At 45.2% G+C, this 23,998-nt stretch overlaps 1 protein-coding gene across 3 annotated transcripts; it reads right to left on the bottom strand.

The window, feature by feature from the left end:
• Positions 1-5,194: 5,194 nt before the first annotated feature.
• Positions 5,195-23,877, bottom strand: LOC147221126 (spindlin-Z-like). 3 transcript variants are annotated; one of them, XM_086170172.1, is made up of 8 exons: positions 23,738-23,877; positions 14,683-14,776; positions 14,159-14,324; positions 13,181-13,229; positions 12,964-13,099; positions 12,665-12,782; positions 11,332-11,565; positions 5,195-6,715 (listed from the first exon to the last, which is right to left on the bottom strand). In XM_086170172.1, the coding sequence occupies exons 3-8, from the start codon at positions 14,196-14,198 to the stop codon at positions 6,516-6,518; spliced, it is 777 nt and encodes a 258-aa protein (XP_086026298.1). In that variant the 5' UTR covers positions 14,199-14,324; positions 14,683-14,776; positions 23,738-23,877; the 3' UTR covers positions 5,195-6,515. The 3 variants fall into 3 exon arrangements, with proteins under 3 accessions (XP_086026298.1, XP_086026299.1, XP_086026300.1); XM_086170173.1 differs by lacking the exon at positions 23,738-23,877 and adding an exon at positions 23,087-23,317; XM_086170174.1 differs by lacking the exons at positions 14,159-14,324; positions 23,738-23,877 and having other exon boundaries at positions 14,683-14,704.
• Between the last annotated feature and the right edge of the window lie 121 nt (positions 23,878-23,998).

Genomic DNA, 23,998 nt, shown 5'->3' with positions numbered 1-23,998 from the left:
GCTGTCAGTTTGGCAAAGCGGTTTGTTTTCTTTAGCTTAGCTTGGGGGAACTCAGGTAAAATGAGCATTGATTCGGGGGCCACTCAAAACCCCAAGCGGCCACAGCCTGAAAAGCATCCTTAAGACCACTTTAGTGGGAAAGGTTGATGAGAGAAAATGAACAATCGAAATAAGTAGAAATTTGGAAGAAAACGTTCAATTGACAAAGAATACAAATGGATGAAACGTGACTATAATTCTAAAGTGATAGTAAATAACCTCGATTCATTGAAGGAAGCGTTCTGATTTTTATTTTGTAATTTCCGCACGTATTGAGGGATTCCGTCGCCTCCAATCATGCCAGGTGTGCTTGGCCTTGTTTACGTAAAATATTGCTAATACTTTGCAGGCTGACCACGCTGACGTTGTGGTGACACGCCGATGCCAATCTTCTCATGTCTGAGGGCCGTAACAAGCTGATGATCCCTCTGCCGAACAGAACGAGTCGAGTCAAAAAGACCAATGAGGGACATTAAATTGATTTTTGGTGGCTTTTGTTCCTCTGACTCAGATAATGGTAAAAAAAGACACTTCAGTTATTTCAGATGAAAACCAAAGTCATCCTTGCTGTTACGTAACAGCAGCGTGAAGCGCAAACGGCTGCTTACAACTTGGTTTTACTTATTTATTGTTTCATCGGCCTTCTCTTGTACATTTGGTGTGAGGCAGCATTAAAGTCATACTGCAACTGCACAGCCATGCGTCCAAAAACAAAGCTTTGTTGTCTTTGCGTCTCCCACCTTTGGTATTGATTGTGTGATTAACCGTCAAATATCACCGATCTAGAGGTTAACCAAATCGGTTTGTCATTGTTCCGTGGCTTTACGGAGAACTTTCACTTGGACGAGGAACCTTCTTGCTGTGAGGCGGAAGCTCTAACCACTGCAGCCCCACGTGGGTTAGGGTTAGGGTTGTTTAGACACCATTTCTAGTCGCGACACCCAAGCGGTCGAACGTCACTACGAGCAGGTGGAAAATTAAGGGACAAAGACGTTGTCTGTCCTCACGCGGCTCCTATACACCTTTAAGCGCCAGGATCTTTTTAAATTACTATTTTGAGAGAAAATGTTGTCCGATGAGCTTGCTGGCATGTCGGAGCCTTGCCCTCCAGTCTTTTTAACCCCCCACTTTTAAGAAACGAGCACAGGAGTCGCCATTTCAGGTTTTCTTTTACAAAAATGTCAGGCCTCTTTGTGTTGATGACAGTGATCGGCGTCTTTAGCTGCCCTTCAGCGTCACGACTGTGACTGCACTCGAGTGCAAACGACACTAAGGTTTTGTCAGTAAAAGATAATTTTTGATTTCTGACATGAATGGCTCTCTTTTCACCTTAAGTGGTCTAACTATGTTAGTTTTTGTAGATGTAATTAATTTCGGTCTATGGCAGGATTCGACTTTTGAAAAAAATCTTACCGACTTTAATTAGAAATGTATTATTTCAAGGAGTAACAAAACCTATTGTTGGGATATTTTGTGTCTCACTTTAAGTCAACTGAGAACATTTGTCTTATGGCCGACTCTCCGATAGACGTACAGTCTCAATTTGGCTGTGATGAGCATTTACCGTTTTCCTCTCGCCTGCGGCCGACTTCGGACATTCGGTAGGAAACGTCACCGCAGGTTTCTTAGCGTGTCGGGCTTTAAGTGCCCGACTTGCCAATTTCAGACGCAGTTCTGTCCCAGTCAATACAGTCCTCGCTCAGTGTTTGTTACCGAATGCGTCACACAACTCGCTCCATTTTCAACCCCCAACTTGAAAAGCTTTTCATTTGGCCTGAACTTTGAAACATACTTGACTCGGCTCCATGACAGGGCTCGGACATCCTCCACCAGGTCAGGTTAGTTTTAAGGACGCACAAAACGTCACACGACGACGGGGCGGCGACAAAAAGGGGTTAATCGGTACTGAAACTAACCGCTATTGTAGTTAAAGTACATAATATTCTATGCACAGGTTGGAAAACCTGTTGGAAAACCAAAAGATAGCCGCTGTTTACTGTGCTCTCACTTTAAAATTGATCTGAATCAAACAACCCATTTTTTCCCCCCAAATGTTCGAAGTTTTGAAGCCACAGTTGAAAACAGCAGCATTCCTGCTGTTAATTGACCGAATAAAAAACGTGCAAATACACTGTTTAACGCATTGAAAGAAAGCTAGACATTATTGGATTTCAAGTCGAGGGGTTTTTGTAAATATGACCTCGATACTTGGATACACCAGGAGAGTGAAAGTGATGTTATTTATGAAAAATTATGTAGACGAGTGAAATACTACCTTTGACAGTATCTTCAATGCTTATCCAGCCGAGGCGTTAAATGATACAGCTTAAATGAATATCCTGTTAAAGTGGCAGTTGAATTTCGACTGAAATTATGGGATCTTACATCAATTCACAGTAAGATTTGAGACTCGTGGACTTTGGCCTCAAACTTCCCGGAACCTGGAGAGCCCACCGATTCAGAAAAAAAGACAAAGGTACACCATGTCAGATTTTCCATTAACAATAAAAATTATCAACGTACATTTTTAAACATACAAAAACAAACAATACAAGGCAGGAGAATGATAGAAGGCCCATGTCATTCCAACGTCAACAACAATAATCAGTTATAATAGCAAAAATTAACATAACCTCGCTGTCACAATGTGATATTTCTTTCATCAAAATAGTGCATGTTGAGATGATCACAATCATACTTCTTATGTCAAACAAAATGGGTACACAAGTGCTGCAAACCTGCAGACCTCGGGAGGAGTCTGCTCCTCTTGTTTACTTTTTTTTTTTTGTGCAGTTCGGAGTGTTAGCTGTCATGTATCTCGGCGACTAACTACGTCACAGGAAGTACACAGACTGAAGGTTTTATGTAAGCAATTCAGCGACCAAATAGGAATTGTTTTATATCCCTTCTTGCCTATGGTCTAGTAGCTTTCTTTTTTCTGAAATAAAAGATTCATGGGGGAAGAATGAGAGTAAAGAACTGTGGGAGCTTCCTGCTGATGAGCTCTTGAAGCATTTAGAAAGACAACTGACTAACGTATTCAGATTTATTTTGTTGTTGTAATAGGGTGAAATGTTGTAAATAAAAAACGCATTTCCCCGACGGGGATCGATAAAGTATTACCTTAACTTCAATGCAACGAATATTCGGCGGGAAGCCAGTAAAAAGGAATAGTTCCCCCCAAAAAATGCAGCCCACGCCCACCCGCCAACAGATGGTCACTTTCTTGTCGTCATTTTTGGTAGAAAAACAGAAACATTCCTGGAATTCGACCAGAAAATAGGAATGCAGCATCCCAGCAAAACAAGGGGATAAAAAAACACAATATAGCCAATAATGCTAATTTTAGGGTGACGTATTCCCTCAAAGAAAAACCTTCAGTCGTGCAAATCCAAATGAATTGAAACATATATTTGTAGGGCAAAACCAGACCTGCGAGAGCTTCTCTGGTTGTTAATCTCTTCATATACTGAACGCAGCCGGCGCTAAATTCCCACGGGCGGCTCGTTCTTCACGGGGAAACCGGAAAGAGTTTCTTTAACCAGTTTGTACACCGGAATACTTCTAATTTGGAGCTGATTTTTCCCACAGTGGTGGAACGGCATCACGCTTCTTACATCTCACCGGTTTTAACAGAAACTTTGTTTAAAACCTTTCCGGCGTCTCCGGGAATTTGTCTTCCGGTCTCTTCACCCGGGTGGAAGGTGAGGGGATGCCGGAGTCTGTCCCGGCAAAAACACATCTACACTCTTACTCTCCTCGCTTGTTGTACGAGTTAAGAGTGTAAAGAGCGGTGAGTTTTTACACAAAGGAAATCTGAGGCAGTTTTATTGATCTGGTGTTAACGAGTATCATTCCAACAATAACTAATGAAGGATTCTTGTTTCCGCTAACTGGTCACAAATGGTTACTAGTTTCTTTCAATTTTGCTGGGAATTTCTTTCTCTCAGGGGGTCAGTTCGGTCATTTCTTAATAACTTTTAGGCAAATGTTAAAGGTACTGAGGTCATTTCTGATTGATTTAAGAGCAATTTCCAACTTGGGATCAATAAAATGTTCTGACTCGGATCATGTTTGGACACTTTCTAGGGGCGCCCATTGACTTCCTTTTTTTTCTTTTTTTTTTTACATAATATGTATATGTGTTTGCCGGTCAGAGAGCTGTCTGAAAAAGATGCAGATAGAAGTTGCTGTTCCGGTTGAGTTTGAAAATGTTTTTCATTTGCACAGTCATTGGGATCCCAACCGTTCACAGGCGTCCACACGAGCAGGGCGGCGGCGCACGTAGCATCAGGACGCACGCTCGTGCTCCGATGCGACGAAGTGTTCGGAGGTTGGTCAGCTCGTGAAATTAGTGTAGGCTACCAAACGACGGAGACCGACGGAGACCGCCTCACCCTATGAACAGGGCTTAGAAATCCTAAAATGCTTTGCTCGGATTTCCACGGTTGGAATTCACTGCGTTCGATGTCCATCACAAACTACATAACAATAAAACAAACTGCCAAGGACAGAAAGAGCTTTGGCCGGCTTGTAGTTTCGTTTCCGTCTCTGAACTCCTTCATTAGAAAATACAACACGAAAGCATATCCAAAGGCTTGAGTGAAATCACAAGAAAATCTGTCCCAAAGTCTCTTTAACATTAAACAACTCCACGACAATATGCGATTTTGGCAATGATAAAAGCAAAAAGGAAAAAAAAAATCCCGTCTTTTTTCTTGTTTTTTTTCTTTTTTTAAATCACAGTTCTGAACTGCAGACATCTTTAGACGAGAATTCCATCACAGTCTTCTTGAATATTCAGCTGAAGGTGGTGAAATGAAGCCTGTTTACGCTCTAGAATAAATGTCCCCTTTTCTTCTGTACAACTGAAGCCCCCCAGATCTTTACGAAGACTAGTTCCGTATTTTTTAGTAGTTCCTCCTTCAGAGGCGACCCCTTTGCAATCGATCTGATGTCGTCCATCTTTGTGGCCCAGATCTTAAAGGCTGCAGGAAAATGTCATGGTTTCTGTCCTCATGCGGAAGCCAGTTTTGGCAGGCAAAACAACAATATGGAATACTGGAAATTACCCTGTTGTAAATCCAAACTATGAGACAAAGCAGAGTCGCTTGTCGGGTGAATCTTTTCATCCGGAAGACAAAACTGTGAGATGGTCTTGCAAAATAGACTTGAAAAGAAAAAAAAAACACTATGTAAAAATATAGAAAACAACAATGAAACCAACAAAAGCCTGAAAAAGTCGAACAAAGTACAGGAGTCAATGAGTCAAATCAAAACTCGAAAAATAAGACGACCCTTATCACCCAAATGATTTCTTATCCGCGCTGAAGTAGGAAATAAACATTTTGTTTTTTGGTTGATACCGTAAAAATACAAGTTTGCTTCTTCTTGAATGGAAAAGATGTATCTGTGACTTTTTCGGGTGAGTTTCAGTTTGACTTCAGCAGAATTAATCGGGCGTTCAAAAAGGGCTTCCGCGTGGTTGTGATGGAACCAGTCATGAAAACCAAAAGGGCGCTGGATTTCCTCCTTTCTGTTTGACTCACAGACTTTAGGTCGAAGCAGCTCCTTCCACGTCTTGGTTGGAAGTCATTTTTCTGAGGCCAGAAGTAAGTTGATATAGAAAACTTGGTGAGAAATCTTTCCACCCTCACCAAAAGAAAGACTTCTGAAGGATTCTTTTCCAATGTTGTTTTTTTTGTTGTTTTTTTCCCCCAATGAGCTTCGGGGTTTCATGAACGAGCACTGCTTTAACACCTTTTTACAGAAAAATTGAAACGTGAACAACTTTGCCCCCCGGACGGAGTATTCGGGCTACTGCGAGTTCCTTAATTTAAAAAAAATAAATAAGAGAGAGAGAGAGAATTTAGGGATCATTGGAAACAAAATCTGACGTTTAAAGTTTGAAGTGGTGTTTTTGACTTAGAAAGACACTCTCTGATATTATGAAGCCATCGATCACGAGGATATAAATCACAAGTTAAAGTAGCAATTTAGCAAGAAAAAAAAACTACAAAACTAATTCAATTATACATTTGTACTATTCTTGTGTGATCAAGTCTTGAATCTGGAAAACAAGATTTCTACCTCTGGGTTTGCCCTTGTAGTCTAAGATCTTTATCATGTAAATATTTAACTTGATAATATCAGACAGTGTTTTTTTTTCTACAAAACATGCGTATTCCCAATCATTTCCTTTTCCAATTTTCGATTTATCGAAAGGTCGACGGCCCATGAATTCAGGACTTTCAATTTTGTGGTCCCCGTTGGTTTTGGGCTTCACCAGATTTTTGATCCAAAAACAGGACAGGCTGGTCTTTGAGCTTAAAGAGGGTCTGAGAGGGTCAGGATGAGTGTTTTTCCCTCCGGGGTCTTCAGTCCTCCGGTCTTTAATCGTCTGAGGAGCGAGTGCTGGACCGAACGCATCAGATGTGTCGCCACATGCTGCATTAAGTTTTTCTCGGGCGGAAGTCTTAAGAAGTTTTGACCAGGTCGTAGACGTAAATGAGGAAGTCGTCATCGAATTTGATGAAGTAGACAGAGGGCTTGGCTTCTACCTGGTGGATCACCATTCCCGTGCGCTTGCCGCCGTCCTCTTTGGCGTACTCCACCTGTTTCCCCACCAGACTGTCCACCACCTCACCGGGTTCCCGTTCTGCTGGGACGCTGTCGTCTACACAGGGAGGTAGAGGAATTACTTACTGCTTTGATGCAAATTCTCAAACCCGTATAGAACAGGCTGCCAGAGAGAAAGCAGGATATTATAAAATAGTATTCTTCATCATGGAAAAACAAATGTCGGTGTTCCCGTGTCAACAGGCGCCTCTCCACTCGACCGGCGGCGCCCGAGGTAGCGCCCCGATCCTGGTGATGGTCGAGGTAGCTCGGTAATTTCAGTGGAGCGCAAGCCGATCAAAGTCTATCATCGTCCTCTCTACGGCGCCTGCCGGTTGCCAGACATACAGCAGTACCTCACTTTATCGCGGTTCACCTCTCGCTGTCTCACTGCATCGCAGTACAAAATCATATCGCAGATTTTTCCACGATAAGTTGGGTTTTTGCGAAACCCTCGCAGACACGGCGACAAGATGAAAATTCCACACAGAAAGGCGCCCTGAGTCGTATATGGACCGTTTTCCGATAACCGCTTATAAATTTCAAACTTTTTTCGGGTAACCACTTGCTGACTGTAAACTTATTTCTTCCTCATCTTCAGGTAAATTCTTCAACACGGTCAGTTAAGTGTGTCCTCATTTTTGGTTGTTTAGTCGTTGCAATGTGTAGGTTGCTCAGAGATGTGGTCAGTTTTTCTGCCAATTTGTGATGTTCTTTAACTACTACTGCAACATGGAACCACCTTGCAGGACTGCAGGTGAACATCAAGTGGGCCCAGATGAAAATCAAGTTGAACAAGTGACCGAGCATCTCGATAGCCAAGGGAAAGCTTAAAGACAGGAGGTTCTGCACTGGTGAGGAATACCAGGGTTAGGGTGAGCGACAGTGTGAGAGCAACCGGTCAAAAGCCTGGGCAGATGGTACGACATAAACCTCAGGGACAAAGACAAAGTGCAGCAAATAAGGCAGGACATCAGTAGCAGTCTTGAAAACATCCACAAGACCCTACCAGGTTAGCTCAAGCTCTGGTGCCTACAAATTGGGCTTCTCCCTCGGGTAATGTGGCCACTCACTATCTACAAGCTCCCAATTAACAACTGGGTAGAAGACGGAGCGAACCATGACTTCATACGAGAAGAAGTGGCTTGGTGTCCCTGCCTATCACAAGCCTCACCGAAGAGCACAAGAGCTCCAAAGTGAGACCCCAGATGACTTCGAAGAGTCCGGAGACCACATCGACCACATCAGCACCGGTGCTTCACCCCTGGTAACGGGACGGAAACGGACAACATCCGACGTGGTGCATCGGGCCCGAGCAGGGAAAAGCAGGCTTTGGCCTCACAGCAAGCAGGCCAACTTGGCCTCAATATCAGAGAGGAGGAAAACGGTGGTCGAGGGGGCGCGCCGCCGAGACGAGGCAGAAAGAAGCACAAAGGCTGTCTGTCTTGCTAGCAGGGAGAACAGATGAAGTGGGAAGGCCTGGAGAAGAGAGAGCTCGGCTGGAGGAGCTCTGGGAAAGTCAGTGCAACATGAGCTTCATCATCAGAGCCACCGACGATGAGCTCCCATCTCCAAAAGACCATTATCGGTGGTCTGGCGAACACCATACCTGTGCCCTCTGGCCAACTCCAGCGACACTGATGTCTCGACCGATTGTAAGACCAGTTTCAGACGAGGCCGCTACACCTGGAGGCACAACCAGGTCCTTCTGGGTCTGACAGCAGCTCTTGAGGGCAAGTGGAATAACATCCACTCCTTGCCCCTCAGACCAACCAATTCCATCAGGCCACCAGTAGAAAAATCACAAGCATCTCCTTCCCAAACCAGAAGCTGGACAGCTGAAACTGTCCCGGGACTGGAAGATGCTAGTTGATATTGGCCAGCAACCAATCTTCCCACCTTAGATTGCAGCCGCTTCCCTTAAACCGGACCTGGTACTCTCCATCATTGAAGTCTGTTTAAATCACTCCATGCCAAGGACCACGCCCACCCCCAGCATGGACCGTTCACACTCTTACCCTCCGGCTGGAGGTACGGGAGTGTGAAATGTAGAACGACACAATTAAAGAACTCGTTCTACCCGACTGCCATCGGACACTTAAAAAAAGCCGACACTCATTGTTGTCCCTGCACCCGTAACGTCGACTGCCACTGTATTTGTACTCAAAGTGCACTCATCCTTGCACACTAACTGCACTCAAACATCTTACTGCACTGTATTCTACTCACTGTTCCATTGCAAAGTCTGCATTCATATCTATAATAATATTTATAATAATGTTTACACTCTTCTAAGACAGCAGAGTAGGAATTCACTTTACAGGGAAACCTGTTTCTACGCTGGATATGTGAGATCTTGAGTCACAGAACTCCCAGTCCCATGGGAGGGCTCAGCAGAAGAAGCCTACGAGCGCAAGAGACCATGCTGTGCTACACAGAACTGGCAGCAGACACTCAGCGACATGGGTGGATTGCAAAAATCTATCCGGTTGAGGTGGGATGCTGAGGTCGTGTGGCTTCTTCCACCATCGGGCCGCTGAAAGACCTTGGCATCCACGGGCCGGCTCTGCAACGGATAGTAAGGTCAGTCTATGAACAGGCCGAAAGACGCATCCAGTGGATCTGGATCAAGTGGAAGGACTCTTGCCGGGCTCAAAGAGCCTCAACACGACCCGCTCAATCATCCCCCAGAACCGTCCCCGTCCATGAGGGTGTCAAGGGTGTCATTGGAAGGCTGAAACACTCGGTGATCCAATGGGAAACTACTGATAATTCACCAGGCCTGAGATGCAACAGTCACACCAGTCTCAGCATCAAGACGAACCTCATATGTACCCTCTACTGGCACAATGGGCGGTTGACCATCACGTCCCGGGTTTCATGATTCTCGGACAAATAATTAACTCGGACAATAGCCTTTACCCGTGACTTTAGGGTGGGGGGGGCCGAGAGGACAAGCGATCGTCTTTGGAAGCGAAAATTCCTGGTTGTATTCCCAGCTCTTGGTAGCGTGTCCAAGGGTTGTTGAGAAAGACACTGACGGGGCTGAAGAGCTTCATGCTGCCAAAACATTTAGCCTCGTCGCACCAACGGACCATTGAAATTACACTTGATTCACACACAATATGCACGTGATGCCGCTTTAAAATCAAAGGCGACCGATCCGGCTGCCAAAGAAGGAAAGAACCTGCTGCACGAAAGCTTGGCATCCATGAATGGTGACGATGGTGAGACGTGAAAAAACGACTCGACGCAAAAAGGCAGCAAAAGCTTCAGAGAACGCAGACACAGCAGACAGCTGAGGCGTCTCCAGCATGCAGATCCGGCTGAAAGCCAAAACGATCGCCACCGAAAGCAAGATCGAAGACGCTGGAGTGATTCTGGAGCAGCAAACATGCTCACACTAACAATACCAGACGGGTATTTCGCCATCAGATGACCAAACTAATAATATCACAACAATATCACTTTCAACTTGAATTTATTTATTTTATTGCCAGTTTATATATTGTATAGTTATTTTATTGCCTATTTGTATATTTTAAATATATTGTCTATTTGTACAGTTTTATATTTGTATTATCTTCCCAGAACTACAGATGGAAATTAGCTATGAGCTACAATCTGGTACAAATTTCTCTGCCTCTGTGCTTAATGTTATTGTACACTGTCCTAATAAACTTTTTAAACTAAACTAAAAACTAAACTTGAGATGTGGATCAGATTAATGAGTCAAAAAAAGTCTGCCCATCAGGACACGGACGAGGAAAAAGTTACCAACATCCGCAAATTAACTCAAACAATAGCTGAGAATTCCATCGGACCAGACGACTTCATGAATATGGATGAGGTACCCTTGACCTTTGACCTGCCTCGAACTTGGACCGTTAACACAAGCGGCACATCGCCCGTCACGCTGAAAACAACCGGCCACGAGAGAACGCTGTGAACTTGTGTTCTGAGCTGCACCGCATCCGGACAAAAGCTGCCACCAACGGTGATTCTTAAGCAGATGACGACGGCAAAAGAAACGTTCCCGAAAGAAATCGTCTTGGAAGTCAGCACAAGCGCGAATTCGCCTCGAGACAAAAGTCACACCGACGGCAACAACCAAAGAGAGACCGAGGAAGAGCGCGACGAAGTGATGGTGGCCGTTCGAAGACACGGAAGAAGACGACTTTAACGGTTTTAGTGCACGGGAGGAAGATATAGATGGCGATCAGCCGGAGGACAAAGCGGGGAGAGAAAACGGACGGATGGATGGACTTTTCCTTGAGTTATTTATCATTCATCTTCTTGATCAGCCGTGTTTGCAAAAAAGTTTTTCCAGCACGTATTTGACCGATGCGTACTTAATTAAAGTTTAAAGAAACGTTCCTGTGTAAATATCTCGTGTTACAACATGGACACCTGCAGATTATAGACAAGTGCGGCCAATATATGTACACATATAGTTATTTGTTCATTTTTAGCTTGTGCGGTTTATATTCAGGTGCGCTCAACGGTCCAGAACATACGGTAAGTTTACCAGCAAATTGTAAGAAAAAACAAACTAAAAGTGAAGACCTTTACTCGACGATGACCTTCCTCCCGACCCAGACAGAGTTCGATTAGCTTTTGTCAACACCGACATGATCATTTCATCATCAGCTCGTGCACAGTTTGAGGACTTACTGGAGTCGGGCATGATACGCAGGTCTCCCTCTTTGTAGTCGTCCAGCAGCTGGTACATGTAGAGGACAGGGTCTTTCTCGTAGGTGATGTAGAACCAGGTGGTCATGATGGGGGCTCGGGCCAGAACCATTCCCCTCCACTCCTCCTTCGGGCCTTCCTCGGTCTCAAACATGTGCTCCACCGCCTTGCCGATCATGGCGTCTGCTAGGTTGACGTCTGTCAGGCGGGATTTGGCTACGGGATGAAAACCATAGAAATCACGTCACCGACCAGGAGAAGGCACGTCTTCGGTCCGCGAGGCCTCGGACATCATTTTCGACCGAGGATATCTATATGTAACTTTTAAAGTTGCAGAAGATAAACAAGACGACACTTGAAATTCTATCACTTTGTTTGTTTTCACTGTTGACCAAGTGTTTGCCGACAGTTAGCATCCAAGTACGGACTTAGAGTAAGAGTACCGCAGTTAATCTGGCAAAATAAAATGTCATTTTTCCCTGATGTTCGGGCATTTCATGGTAACAAATCTTGGCGTCTTAATACTGGTGATTTGTTTTTTTCATTGGAAGTCGCTGCTATTTATCGTTGCCATGGCAGCAACTTCATCTGTTTCGAGGCAAAGCTTTATCATTTCATAAGCTCGACCGAGCGTTTGTGTGTGTGATTTGTTTTTTCTTTAAAACGCTCATGTCTTCTGCAAACAAGTCAAGTGTTGTCATGGGTCATGTTGCCGCTGCGGTCGGGACGGTTTCACAAGCTGTGGCTAAAGACACTATTTTCATTGCAGTAAGAGGCAAAATAGAAATGCGGCTCTTTCATTGACAAACACTGCAGAGACTCTTGGTTATTTATGGACTGGTTTATGTTGACAGCGTCCAGGACGTCGCTCTTCCATTCGGCTGCAACACAGCGCGTCGACCAGCTGCGGTCTCGAAGGAAGTTTGAGTTGTAAATAGGAAAAGGTCAATCATTTTCAGGTCGTCGCATCATGATTGAGGCTTGTGTATGTCCACAACAATGGCAATAGGACTGAAAACAATGACAGGTTTGGATTTAATTATTGACCTCATCGAGGTTAAGCTAATAGGAATATTATATTATCAGTGGCGGCGTTTTGATTTCCGGTCTTGATAAAGTTGAGACTGGATTAATATTGCCCGTTTAAACCGGGTCACTGACAGCCTAAGGACTGTCTGCAGGATTGAAAATGGGCAAAATCTTATTTAATGCAATTGAAAGGCAAATGTTGAATTGTTCACAGAGCAATCAGCCCTTTCTTTGTTCGCGCCAGGACCTTGTCCTGAGTTGGAAGATGCCGGAGACGCTGACTCACCCAGTCTGTCGGGAAGCACCTCCAGTCCCTGAACCCTCTCGTCTTTATGGAGCTCCAGGCCGTAAACACAGTCAAAGCCATCATATTTTATCAGATACAGAGACGGGTTCACTGGCACCTGGAGACACATTTGAAATCGTGTGCTTTCCGTCATGCATTTTGCTTCAAACCTTCAACACGTAATAGAGCGCAGAGCTGGTGAGACGTTTCAGGAAGTGTGAGAAAGCACCGAAACCAAGTCGTACGTACAGCACGCCACCGGAGCCGAAACGGCGATTCAGGATCGTTGATCTGGTTACCTGGTCGAGGACGGTTCCCTTCCAGACCACGTGACCCCCTCCGTCCTTCCAGATGTGTTGGATCCGGCAGCCGACAATGTTGCGCCGTGGCTGTGACAGAACTTTGGTGGTCGGACCCAGACTGCTCTTGTGTTTCCTTCCGGAAGACGTGCGACAACGTTAGCCGTCAGACATGACAGAAACACCGTTGTTCAGACAGCGGAGCGTCTCCACTCACTTGTGCGGATTCTTTTTCTTCATCATATTTGCAGAAACTCCTGCATTTCCTGCTGACAGAAACCATTCCATCAGCTTCGCAGCTCAAAAGTGAACAAACAGATAAACAAGGCAAAAACAAAACACTTCAAATAACTTATTGGAATTCTTTACGAGGAAATTGCTCGAGCTCTTGACTTGCATTGGCTCGGTGGCCTGAGCTACAACACAGCGGGAACCCAAGCGAGGAACACAGAGAATAGACATCGAATTAACACCCGAGAAGATATCATTCGAAGATGTCTTTCATCAGCTGAACATTTGAATAAAAAGAAATAGCTCATGTAATGTAAACTCTGACTCGTTCATGCTTCCCTGCTAAGTCTGAATCAAGCGGCTGCTAATCCTTTCCTACGGGACACATCGGCTCCACGTGTTGAACAACAGTGTAGTCGAACGATGGTCCGGTTCTTCAATTTATTTTCCATAGCATATTAATTGGGTGTCAAGGAAGCTCCAGGTACTGAGAACGTCCCTGTATTTTGTTGTATTTTGTCCCGCAGAAGCGAAAGCAATGTTTCAGCTTTTCAAACTGCCAGAAGACACGGAAATTATCAGCTCGCTGGGTAATTCAGACAAACATACATCTTCATGATTCTTTGCACCTCCACCTGTTTCTATGGTAATGGTGTCCTAAAAATCGCCTGAAATAGAAACTATAAAGAATTACCTTAGCATTTCAATAAATGAATTCAAGAATAATGAATAGTGCTGGCCAATACAGGTGTGTTCACTGCGACCCCACCGTACACACTGTATTTTTGTCGTCGTCCACAGGATCAATTAGGTGACTCCACTATAAGAAGCTCTTGTCTTTACGACAAAACTGTTAACTAAATGGAAAGTATAGCGTTGGATCTGGATGCTAAAAGTGCACCAGATTAATGCATTTGTTTAAAAACTAAAGATGCATCAAACAGCAGTGAGGACTAGCTCTGACCTGTATCAGCTGTGTCTCTGTGTCCCGGAGTGCTCTTCATTCATCAGGAGGCAGGGAGGCAGCCAGGCTGCCCCGCCACACAGCTCACAGCTCACAACACACACACACACACACACACACACACACGCGCGCACACACACACACACACTCACACACACGCAAACACCTGTCAACCAAAACACACAACAGTCAGGAGCACAAACACTGACAGGTGCACTTGCTGCCACCTAGTGGCGACCGAGGGAATTACAACAACACGCCTCACTCATCCTAAATGTTCTTCATGCCATGTGGACATATTTTCCACTGTGATGCAAACTGGGTCTGAAACAGCAACTATGAATGAGGGAGATGAATGTGACAGAAGTGTACTAGGCCTGGACGGGCGCTCGCTTGTGAAATGTCATGTTTATATCGAGTGAACAGGCGCAGTTTGAACCAGACGCTCGAGTTCAACAAACTACTTCATCGACAAGCAAAAACTAAAAGCGTCACTCTGTTGAAGCAGATTTTGCAGTATTTACCAAATCTCCTCTCCGGGAGCGCTGACTCCTCGGGTGTTCAACGCAGGTCTGGGTCTTCACGACTCACCAGTGCAGAGGAAGACCAGGACCGGACCTAATGCAGGAAAATACCAAAATAACAGAGTCGAGAACTGTTATTTCATTGACTGATAGCGGTAGAAATTCTGCAGCGTTCGAGACGCCGCAATGACATCGAAAAGAATCGACTACTTTGTTTGGGGAAAGACAAATTCAAGAGTCCAGCTGTGATTTAAAGTTGTTTTCCACTCATGAAATGACAAATTGAAAGACTGCATTATAATCACGTATTAAAAAAGTCATCAGATCTATTGTCCTGAGATTTCTCACACATCTGCATTTTTTTTACATTATTCTGGAACAGTGTGGTCTTAACAAGCTCAAAAATCACATTTGGTTTTGAACAGGAGATATTTTTGGGGAAAAAAAAAAAAAAACACATTCACAGATGTGGTCGGATTCAAAAACAGGTTATTGATCCCCTCGGGGCGACTGCAATGTGGGTGATCATTCAACATATTGAAGGTCTTAACCTGAAACACATTTCATAACTCTGTCTTCTTTCTTAACCAAATCAGTTCTTACAACAGAACCCTTTGAGAAAATAACTTGATCCATATAAAATTCAAGAATCATGACTTATTTATGTAATCTAAGTGACTGGGAATTTTGATCTAAAAATAAATGACCTCCACTCGATTGTCCAAACTAATAACCTGATTTCATTAAAAACCTGCAACAAATAGCTTTTGAATTAGCATGAAAATTTGTAAGACATGAAACATTTTAATTACTGTGTTATGTTATACAGTTATGCTATGTTACAATAATAAAATATTCTGATGAAACAAATAAACACTAAAAAGAGGCAGCAATTAATTCATTTTCTTGTTAGACAAAGTGTCTTGGGCAAAAATTTGGAAACATCTTGTGTTTCTCTCCAGCTTCACCACAATCCAAGCCAGAATGTGGGAATGAGGAGAGAAGACAAGAAGCTTCCCTGGACTTGCATTGAACTAAAGATGTGGCGTTTTGCACAATGTTGTCCGCAGTGAATGTTTACATTTCTTAAGAGAATATCCCACATTTCATTTTTAGTAAACTGACCTTTTCCACTTCCACCATTATTTATTTTAGTTTTTAGTTTTAATTTTTCCCCTAAAAGAGCGCTTATGCATTAAAGTAGAAGTAAACTCACACCAAAAATTCAAATGTCAATCTAATCACCAACGGCGCAAAACAGCGAAAAAAAATCCCACTCCTGAATAAACGGCGATGTTACATAATTTTGTTTTCTAGAAAAGTCCAACAAAATGTGAATCTACAAATACCAACAACTCAGTACACATGAAAACCACTTGACAATGAAATAGAAATTAAATGAGATTTGTTCGACAAATGAACCAGCGTGCTTTGCATCAGAGGTGAAAGGACTCGTGTGGATCCGCCTCAACGCGAGACTGATGATTACTCTGCGGCTCGCGCCCCGTTTTATTTATCTGCAAACGGGGGGGGGGGGTTACGTAAGTCATGTCATCGCTGGAAAGACTTCAAGTTGCAGAGATGCAGAGATGCAGAGATGCAGAGATGCAGAGATGCAGCACCACCAAGTCTGCTGTGCACGAGTGACACATGACTCTGGTCAAATCTGAGGCTATTTTGGTGACAAATCAGCAGAAAAGTGTGTGCTACCTGTGACACCTGCTGCTTCCTTACATCACAATCCTGTAAAGGTAAGAAAAACCCTGAGCGACATGCACATGAATGTGTATGAATGTGAAATTGACTTTTCATTGAAACCATGAGTTTGAAAACAATCCATTAGATAAAGCACTAATTGCTTGGTTATTTTGAAACACAGGTTTGGGCCTTGTGTCGTTAATAAGACAATAATTAATGAAAGACTCAACACATGTAAAGCAGCGCTTCCTGAGGATTTTCTGTTACGCCCCCCAGGAAGAAGAAAACATTTCCCACCCCCTCCACTTTCCACCACAACTATAAATACTGTCATTTCTCTATAAAATCTGCACAACACTATATCCTTATTAACATTCAAAAAAAGAAAAAGAAAGAAATATAAATCAACTTGCAATAAAGAATTAACTTTATGAACATTTATTAGCGTCACAGTGCTCGCTGCTTTACTGAAGTAGGTTTCACAAATTGTTCCCAAAATCCGGCGCGTTTTTGCAGGAAAAACTCAAGCGGCTTGTCGGTGCAACAAGGGTGTGATGTCTGCCATTAATTTTGGCTTCATGCTGTCGCTGCCTACATTTTTAGACGGTAAACACCGCGGCCTTTCCTCGTCTCCCGCCGTCGTCACGGTGAAGCCGAGCGCTACATTCGCTTCTTCATATTCCCTCATCTTAGCTGCGGGTGAATTTGGTTTGTCTCATTATCTCCGTCTCTCGCCGCCTTCCTTATCATCCTGTTAAATATTTTCCCATCGTGTCTCTTGAGGGTTTGTTCACTGCACTACTCAGTGCTGTGTGTGTGTGTGTGTGTGTGTGTGTGCTCGGTGCACACCATACAACTAATACTACACCATAAGTGTAAGATAAGATAAACTTTTTGATCCCAATAGGTGAAATTCCTTTGTCCTTCCTGTCCTAAGCAGGTTGCACGTTTGTTGAATGGAACCTTTAAAGAATTAGTAATAACTGGAAGGTTATTTGTCTTGAACTTCATTGCTGCTTCGTGGTTGATAAACAACTATCAAACAGAGATGTTGGGGATCTGAGATTTTGTTTGTTCTGTATGTGAAAAATGACCATTTTCAAAGCTACATCTGAAAACTGATGCTAATTTAAAGACGTGCAGTAAGCCGTCATTTTCACATAAAAAAAGGGGTTTGCTTGGCAAAATACGAAAGCGGAACAAGCGATCACTCGACAAGTCCATTTACAAAAGTCACATTAAACGACACTATTAGTTCCCTGGATTTCCTCCTCTCTTATCATCAGTTTGGAAAGGAGGGAATCCAGGAAACTAGCGGTGGTGTTCAGTGTTAATTTGTTCTGCTTGTTTGAAGTGGACTCTCAGTCCTGCAGCAAAGTTGGGTTTTCATTCCTTACATATTTGGTCATCCTGTCATTCTTTGCTTGGCTTTAGTTGACTAAAGACTCAAGAAAACTGTTAACACGGATATCTTTTTCCTCTTTATGGCCGACACCAGACTGCAGTTTTACTATTCCTTTTTCTGGATTTCAGTCAATATATATGAGCCAAACTCATCAATCTGGATGCAACATCAAAGTTTACATAACATTACATTACTGGTCCCCTGAGATTTGAAAAATAAAGATCTATAGAAAAGTCTTTGGTGAAGATGCAGCGTCATGCATCTAAGTCTGTAAGGTTCCAGCTTCCTCGCTGCCGCCAGCTTCATAAAACACGACGCAGCCACGTACTCCACAAATCTGACCCAACGCCGGTTTCCATCTGGTCTTTTTTTTTTAACCAGCTCAGTTGGTTTAACCTTGCCGTTGGTGATCGTTTCAATGATACTTTGTGGTTGAGTTGATTCATGCTAATCGGTGCTTTATTTCTCTCCAGACAGTGTTGTTGCCAGAGTTAATTTGAAACCACAACAGTCGTCCCAATTCCCCCCAAAACAACAGCATATCTGAGGGGGAACAAGTGGAAGTTGACAGTGGGGGGCGCGGAGTCAGATTTCCAACTGTCGGAATATCCGGCCTCCCTCCGATAGAGGTTTGATTATTTAGCGAACGGAACGCATTTCGACCGCAGAGACCGATGGACACTCCTGCATCCGGCTCTTTACCTGGAGAGTAAACTAACCTTCCCGAAATACGGGAGACATTTTGCGGTATTTGTCTGCAGCTGCTGGTGATTTCCCTCCTGTTTCCCCGAGCAACGCGCGATTAGTCATCTGTTGTCGTGAAGGGCCGAGCGCTGCCGGCCGGCCGGACGGACGGACGGACGGAGAGGCCGTTTGAAACCAGAGAGGGGGAGCCCGATCTGAACACACACTCACACACACACACACCGTACTGGTACGGTGCAAAGATCGACCCAACATTTCACCACCAAAACATCTGGATTATATCAAGTCTCAGCTCAAACCGTTCCCTATTTCAACTCTGCGCTCGGACAAGCGAGCTTACAGTCCCGACTTGCATTCAGGGACGAGCTCTTACACAAAGCACCTTATTTAAACAATATGCTGCACATGCAGAAAGGGATTCTGAACAATGCACAACCCTGTGTGAAGTGTGTTTTGGACATGACTCAGATGTCACCAAGGTCCATGTGCTCTGCCTTGCAGGGCCAGGTGACACGCAGCTCCGCTATTAATGTCAACAGCCGTTTTGGCTTGGTTACCGTTCACCCTTTAAAAAAAATCTGAAACTGAGACACATCATCCCTCTTCAACAGAAGGCTTTGCTCGCTTAATCATGGCGGCTCCATGTTTGATATTTGCAGCGGAAATTTTACCCCAGCCATAAAAAGATTGTATTCAATACATGTGAAGCCTCAACTCTTTCCATTTTTGTGAAAAAAAATAACAACAACAACCATCATAATAATCATTACAGCCTCCTGGAAAGGTGACAAGCTCGCGCTGCACAAAGTTGGGCCAAATCATGGATTGAATTACGGGAAGGTGCACCGTGTAATAATGAGCTTCATTTGTGCGACATCTGTAAATAGGGAGACGCCGTCAGCGATGCTTCGACCGGAGGATCCAACTGAAGCTCCCCGAGGCAAAGCAGCTGTAATGGATGTTAATCCTTCACACGCCGGACTCCTTGGGTTTGATCATTTTTTCATGCTTGCGCGTCATGCTGTGAATCCCTGTGTGGAACAAGACAGTCCCAACTACGCACCCTCCAAATGGGAGGAAAGAAGGCACTCTGTGTATTCTGTATGTTCTCTGGATATTCAATGATTGTTTTCTTGATGCCGCGCTTCGATCACACATGGGGAACGATGACATGAAAAGACTCATTTTGAGACGCAAACACAACTGGCGCAATTAAAAATGAGTATGGGGAGACGGTGTACACGAGCACTTGTTGGAGAATGCTGATGTGACCAATAGAGAATTCAATCCATAGTTTCTGCTGGGTGGAGAAAGTGCCATTGCACGATCCGTCAACTTTAACACAGCGTGCATCGTGAGGTAGCGTTAGCAGTCGGCCGTTGTTTTCCCTAAAAGCTGACACAAACAATACTGAATTATGGGCGGAAATGGACAAAATGTAACAAGGAGGCTACAAATGAAATCATATAAACCGTGTTCCGAACCATCTTTAGAAGCGGCCGCCTCCACGTCTGTGGAGATGTCAGGACCTCGGCACATCAGTGCCATCTTCTGACCATTAACGCGAGGGCAAAGTATTTCCGGCACAAGATGGCAGACAAATGGATTATCAACACTTAATATACCACGACTGAACACTTAAAATATTGATTCATCCATATTTATGAAGGTTCGTATCTATTCTTACAAATAAAACGGATGACAAAAAGAATCTGAAACAGACCACGATATCATATTCTGTATCTGCACCCGCAATTCAATGTCAATCAGAATGTATGAACAGTGGGTGAATGGATTTCTGCCGTTAGCATCGGTAATAAAAGGGATGATTTAACAGTGACGATCTGAGTGAGATCCGGTCTCTCAAGAATCGACGATTCCAACGGTTTTTATTTTAGACCTCATAATTGCTACACAGGTATGATGACATTTCATGGAAAGTTGACACCGTACTAGTTGCCGTTTCCTGTACCGGCGATGATTCACCCTCCGTCTGAGATATAATCCTCTCCTCCTTTGGGCTTCTGCCTTCAGGGTCTCCACAGCAAACCAATCTTCTCCATCTCACCCTGTTCTCGAGATCCTCCTCTCACACCAACGACCTTCATATCCTCTCTCACCAGGTCCGTCCATCTTCTCTCTGGTCTTTCTCTAGGCTCTCCCTCCTCTGTCTGTGACCCAACCATCTCAGTCTGGCTTCTCTGACCTTCTCTCCAAAACATCTAACACATGAGACATGATGGACTCACTCCTGGTCACTCCCAAAGAGAAGCTCAGCGTCTTCATCAGTGCGACCTCCAGCTCTGCCTCCTGTCTTTTGGTCACTGTCACTGTTTCTAGTCCATAGAGCATCGTGTCCCAGAAATAACAACACATTTCAATTTTTGAATGACAACAAAGAACTTCCAGTTGTTTATAAGGACTGTATGTCTTTGGCTGAAATCAGGCCATGGTTGTGATGAAACTATCCATCCGTCCATTTCTACCGCTGATCTTTCGCTCGGGGATGACTGGGATGCTGGAGCCCATCTCAGCTGCGATCGGGCGAGTCGGGTTTCGCTCAGACCATCGCAGGGCCACAGAAAGAGACCAACAACCATCCGCACGTAAGCGTTGGCCATTTTGCCCATTTAACCTTCTGCATGTTTCTGGATTGCGGGAGGAAAGCCATGCAGATGTGGAGAACATGCAACCTCCACGCAGAAAGGCCCTCTGTGGAAACCCAACCGGGGTCCTTTGTACTGTGAGGCGGAAGCTTTAGAAAACACATGAACGAAAACTCATCGGCACCAGAAAGACAAATCCAGGCTTCACTGTAGTGTTTCGGCGATGAGGACCAAACACCGAACCACTGGATGAAAGTACAGGAGCGAGGCGTGTTCCGGTTTCTACGGGTGACGGCGGCCGCTGCCAGTCAGGTACATACGGGTTAACGCACGCAAAAGGTGTCTTAAATTCAGACGTTTAAAAACATTCATAGACACTCCAATGCGTGGGTGCGCGAGCTCCACTGACACAGTATGTGGGTCGGGCAGGAACCTGAGGAAAGAAGCTCTCTGACGCCCCGGTTTATGATCGGCCTCCACCCAGACGGTCAGGCTCGTATTCAGCAGCCGCCGCCACCAAATACCTGCTTAGCCGTGCACGACTTAGGAAATGACGAGACATTTATGTTTTGATCCCGCGGAGCCTGAACACGAGGCTTTAACAGCAAACATCCTGTCGGCGCCCCGTGGATTCAAATGCTGAAAAAGCAGCTTTTCTGCTAAATTCAAATCAGAACGCACGGGTCTTCTTGAGATAAATGAAGGGTTCATTTCACAAAGACTGTCATCCCCCCAAAATCTAGCCGCCGAAACTTAACTGCTATTTCTTTTCAATGGCGTCGGAATGTATTGGAAAAAGTGTTCGGACCCGACACGAGCGGTGTCACGCTTCCACCACGATGACAACATTTCATAAATCTTTGGCTCCTCCTGTATCCTGATTACATTTGTTGGAACCACCAATTTGCCAGCGCTGCCTTTCAATAAACAAAGAAGCCAAATACAGTGGCGTAAATCAAAAACCCGACGTTTCAGCGGCGCTATCACACAAAGGGTACCGCAAAACAGAAAACACGTGCACAAAACACGTGTAGAACCGCAGCCGGGGCTCTGCGTTCAACCAACACGCAGGTTCAAAATCCAGACGAATGAAATACGAGTTGGATTTCCAGAGGCGGACGCCCGAAAGCCGCTTTGTAATTTGTCGCAAAACACCGATAATGACATTTAATTTCTCCCAGTTTCCATAAAATCAAACTAGATTCAATTTGCAAAATGGATTCGATGTGGAAAAGTGAAAATCGATCCGACTCAAAGGCTGGGATGGAGGTGGGGCTTCCTTTTAAACGTGGAAGTAAAAGCGACGACGGCCTTACAACCCGCTGATGTACAACGTCCTGGCATAATCAAAGGAGAGGAAACAAGGAGGATGTGAACACACACACACACACACATTCAGGTTTCTAACAGCTGAAGGTTAAGGAGATTTAGCACTGCGTCCACGCCACTCGCCACCAAATGGAACTTTGCAATCGCAGGAATTAATGATTGGAAGAAAACGAGGACGGCGTCTTCCCGTACCGGTGAAACCCAAGCAGGTGAATCTTCAAGAAGCCTGTTTGAAACCAATGCGGGACATGAAGACGTGGATGATCCGCAGGGACACAGAATTTCGTGAGCAAATCTGGATGAAAGTAAGCGGTTTCCTTTTCATGACGAGTATTTAGGAACGTTCATAATTCTCCAAACAGAGCCCTTGAAATGGACTTCAACCGAAGACCTAAGTGGTCTGCATGGACGCCGCCGATGGCAAAAGCACCGAACGATGTTTACCGCCTCTCCGATCGAACGAGACTTTCGGACCGCGACTGCAGCGACAAGATTTTCTTCTGTATGTGTGAAGACAAACAGATGTCCTGCAGACGTGTGGCCGTGACTCCGTTTTTCGAGTAAAAATGAGACAAAACACACACACACACGTACAACGCATGCATCTGCCAAGCCCAGACTCGGACGGGTGACCGTCCAGTCCTGCGGCCGCTGGTTTTACCTGCACCGTCGGGCTTCGGTTGACCTTTGCTTCGGTTGCAAGTTGCAAAGGGGGGCGTCGCTGGCGGCGGCTGGAAACTCCAGCAGAGGCGGTTCATGTCACTTCTTCCAGCGGGACGATGCGCCAAACGAACGACTGCGTCCGTCGCCCCGGTGTCGGTCTCCCGCCGAGGGGGAACCGCTAAGCGTCGGGAACGGATCGTAAACATGCGCTCATGATCCGCACCGACGGGCGGCCGGCGGGTTCTGCGGGGCCGCCCCGCGTCGGCCCGCGTCAGCCATGTTGCTCGCTTATTTCGGAGTCCTTTTCTGCAGGAAGGGGGGAGCGGGGCCGGGCCGGATCGGCTCGGATCGGGCCTGGGCCTCGTCCGCGGGACTGCCCGACGGTGTGCGCGCGGAAAAGGCCGCGCTCCCCGGACAGAAAGAAGGCGGCGGGCCGGGCTCGGTCTGCGGCTGTCTGCCGCCGTCCGCCCCCGCCAGACCAGCCGAGGGCGGGAGAAGGCGACTGACAAAACGAGCGCTCTGTGTGTGTGTGTGTGTGTGTGTGTGTGTGTGTGTGTGTGTGTGTGTGTGTGTGTGTGTTGTTTTTGCCCGTTTACCTGCGTGCTGACACACGGGCAAACGGACAGGTGCACCTTGGTTTCTGTCTTACCGTGATTATTTTTGTGCGTGGAGGTGGACGTGCACCGCGGTGGCTTTTCCCGCCCGCCGTTGAGTGTCCACCGAACCCGTTTCGACTTCACACGATCGAGCGGAGACTCTCCGGCCATCGCATCACGGAAAGTCAAGCCAGATTCGACGGAACGACGCGCATCCGGTTCGGCCTTTCACAATAAAACACCTGCGACGCGCGTCACGTCAGCTTCCCGCGCTCACATTTAAACATTTCACCTTTAAAATGCAGCCGTCGGCG

Source organism: Fistularia commersonii, chromosome 23 (assembly GCF_037954325.1).
Source record: "Fistularia commersonii isolate RoL2024-O1a breed Wild chromosome 23, RoL_Fcom_v1.0, whole genome shotgun sequence".
NCBI lineage: Eukaryota > Metazoa > Chordata > Actinopteri > Syngnathiformes > Fistulariidae > Fistularia > Fistularia commersonii.
The sequence above is the reverse complement of the archived record's forward strand: the minus strand, read 5'-3'. Positions and strand labels throughout refer to the sequence as shown.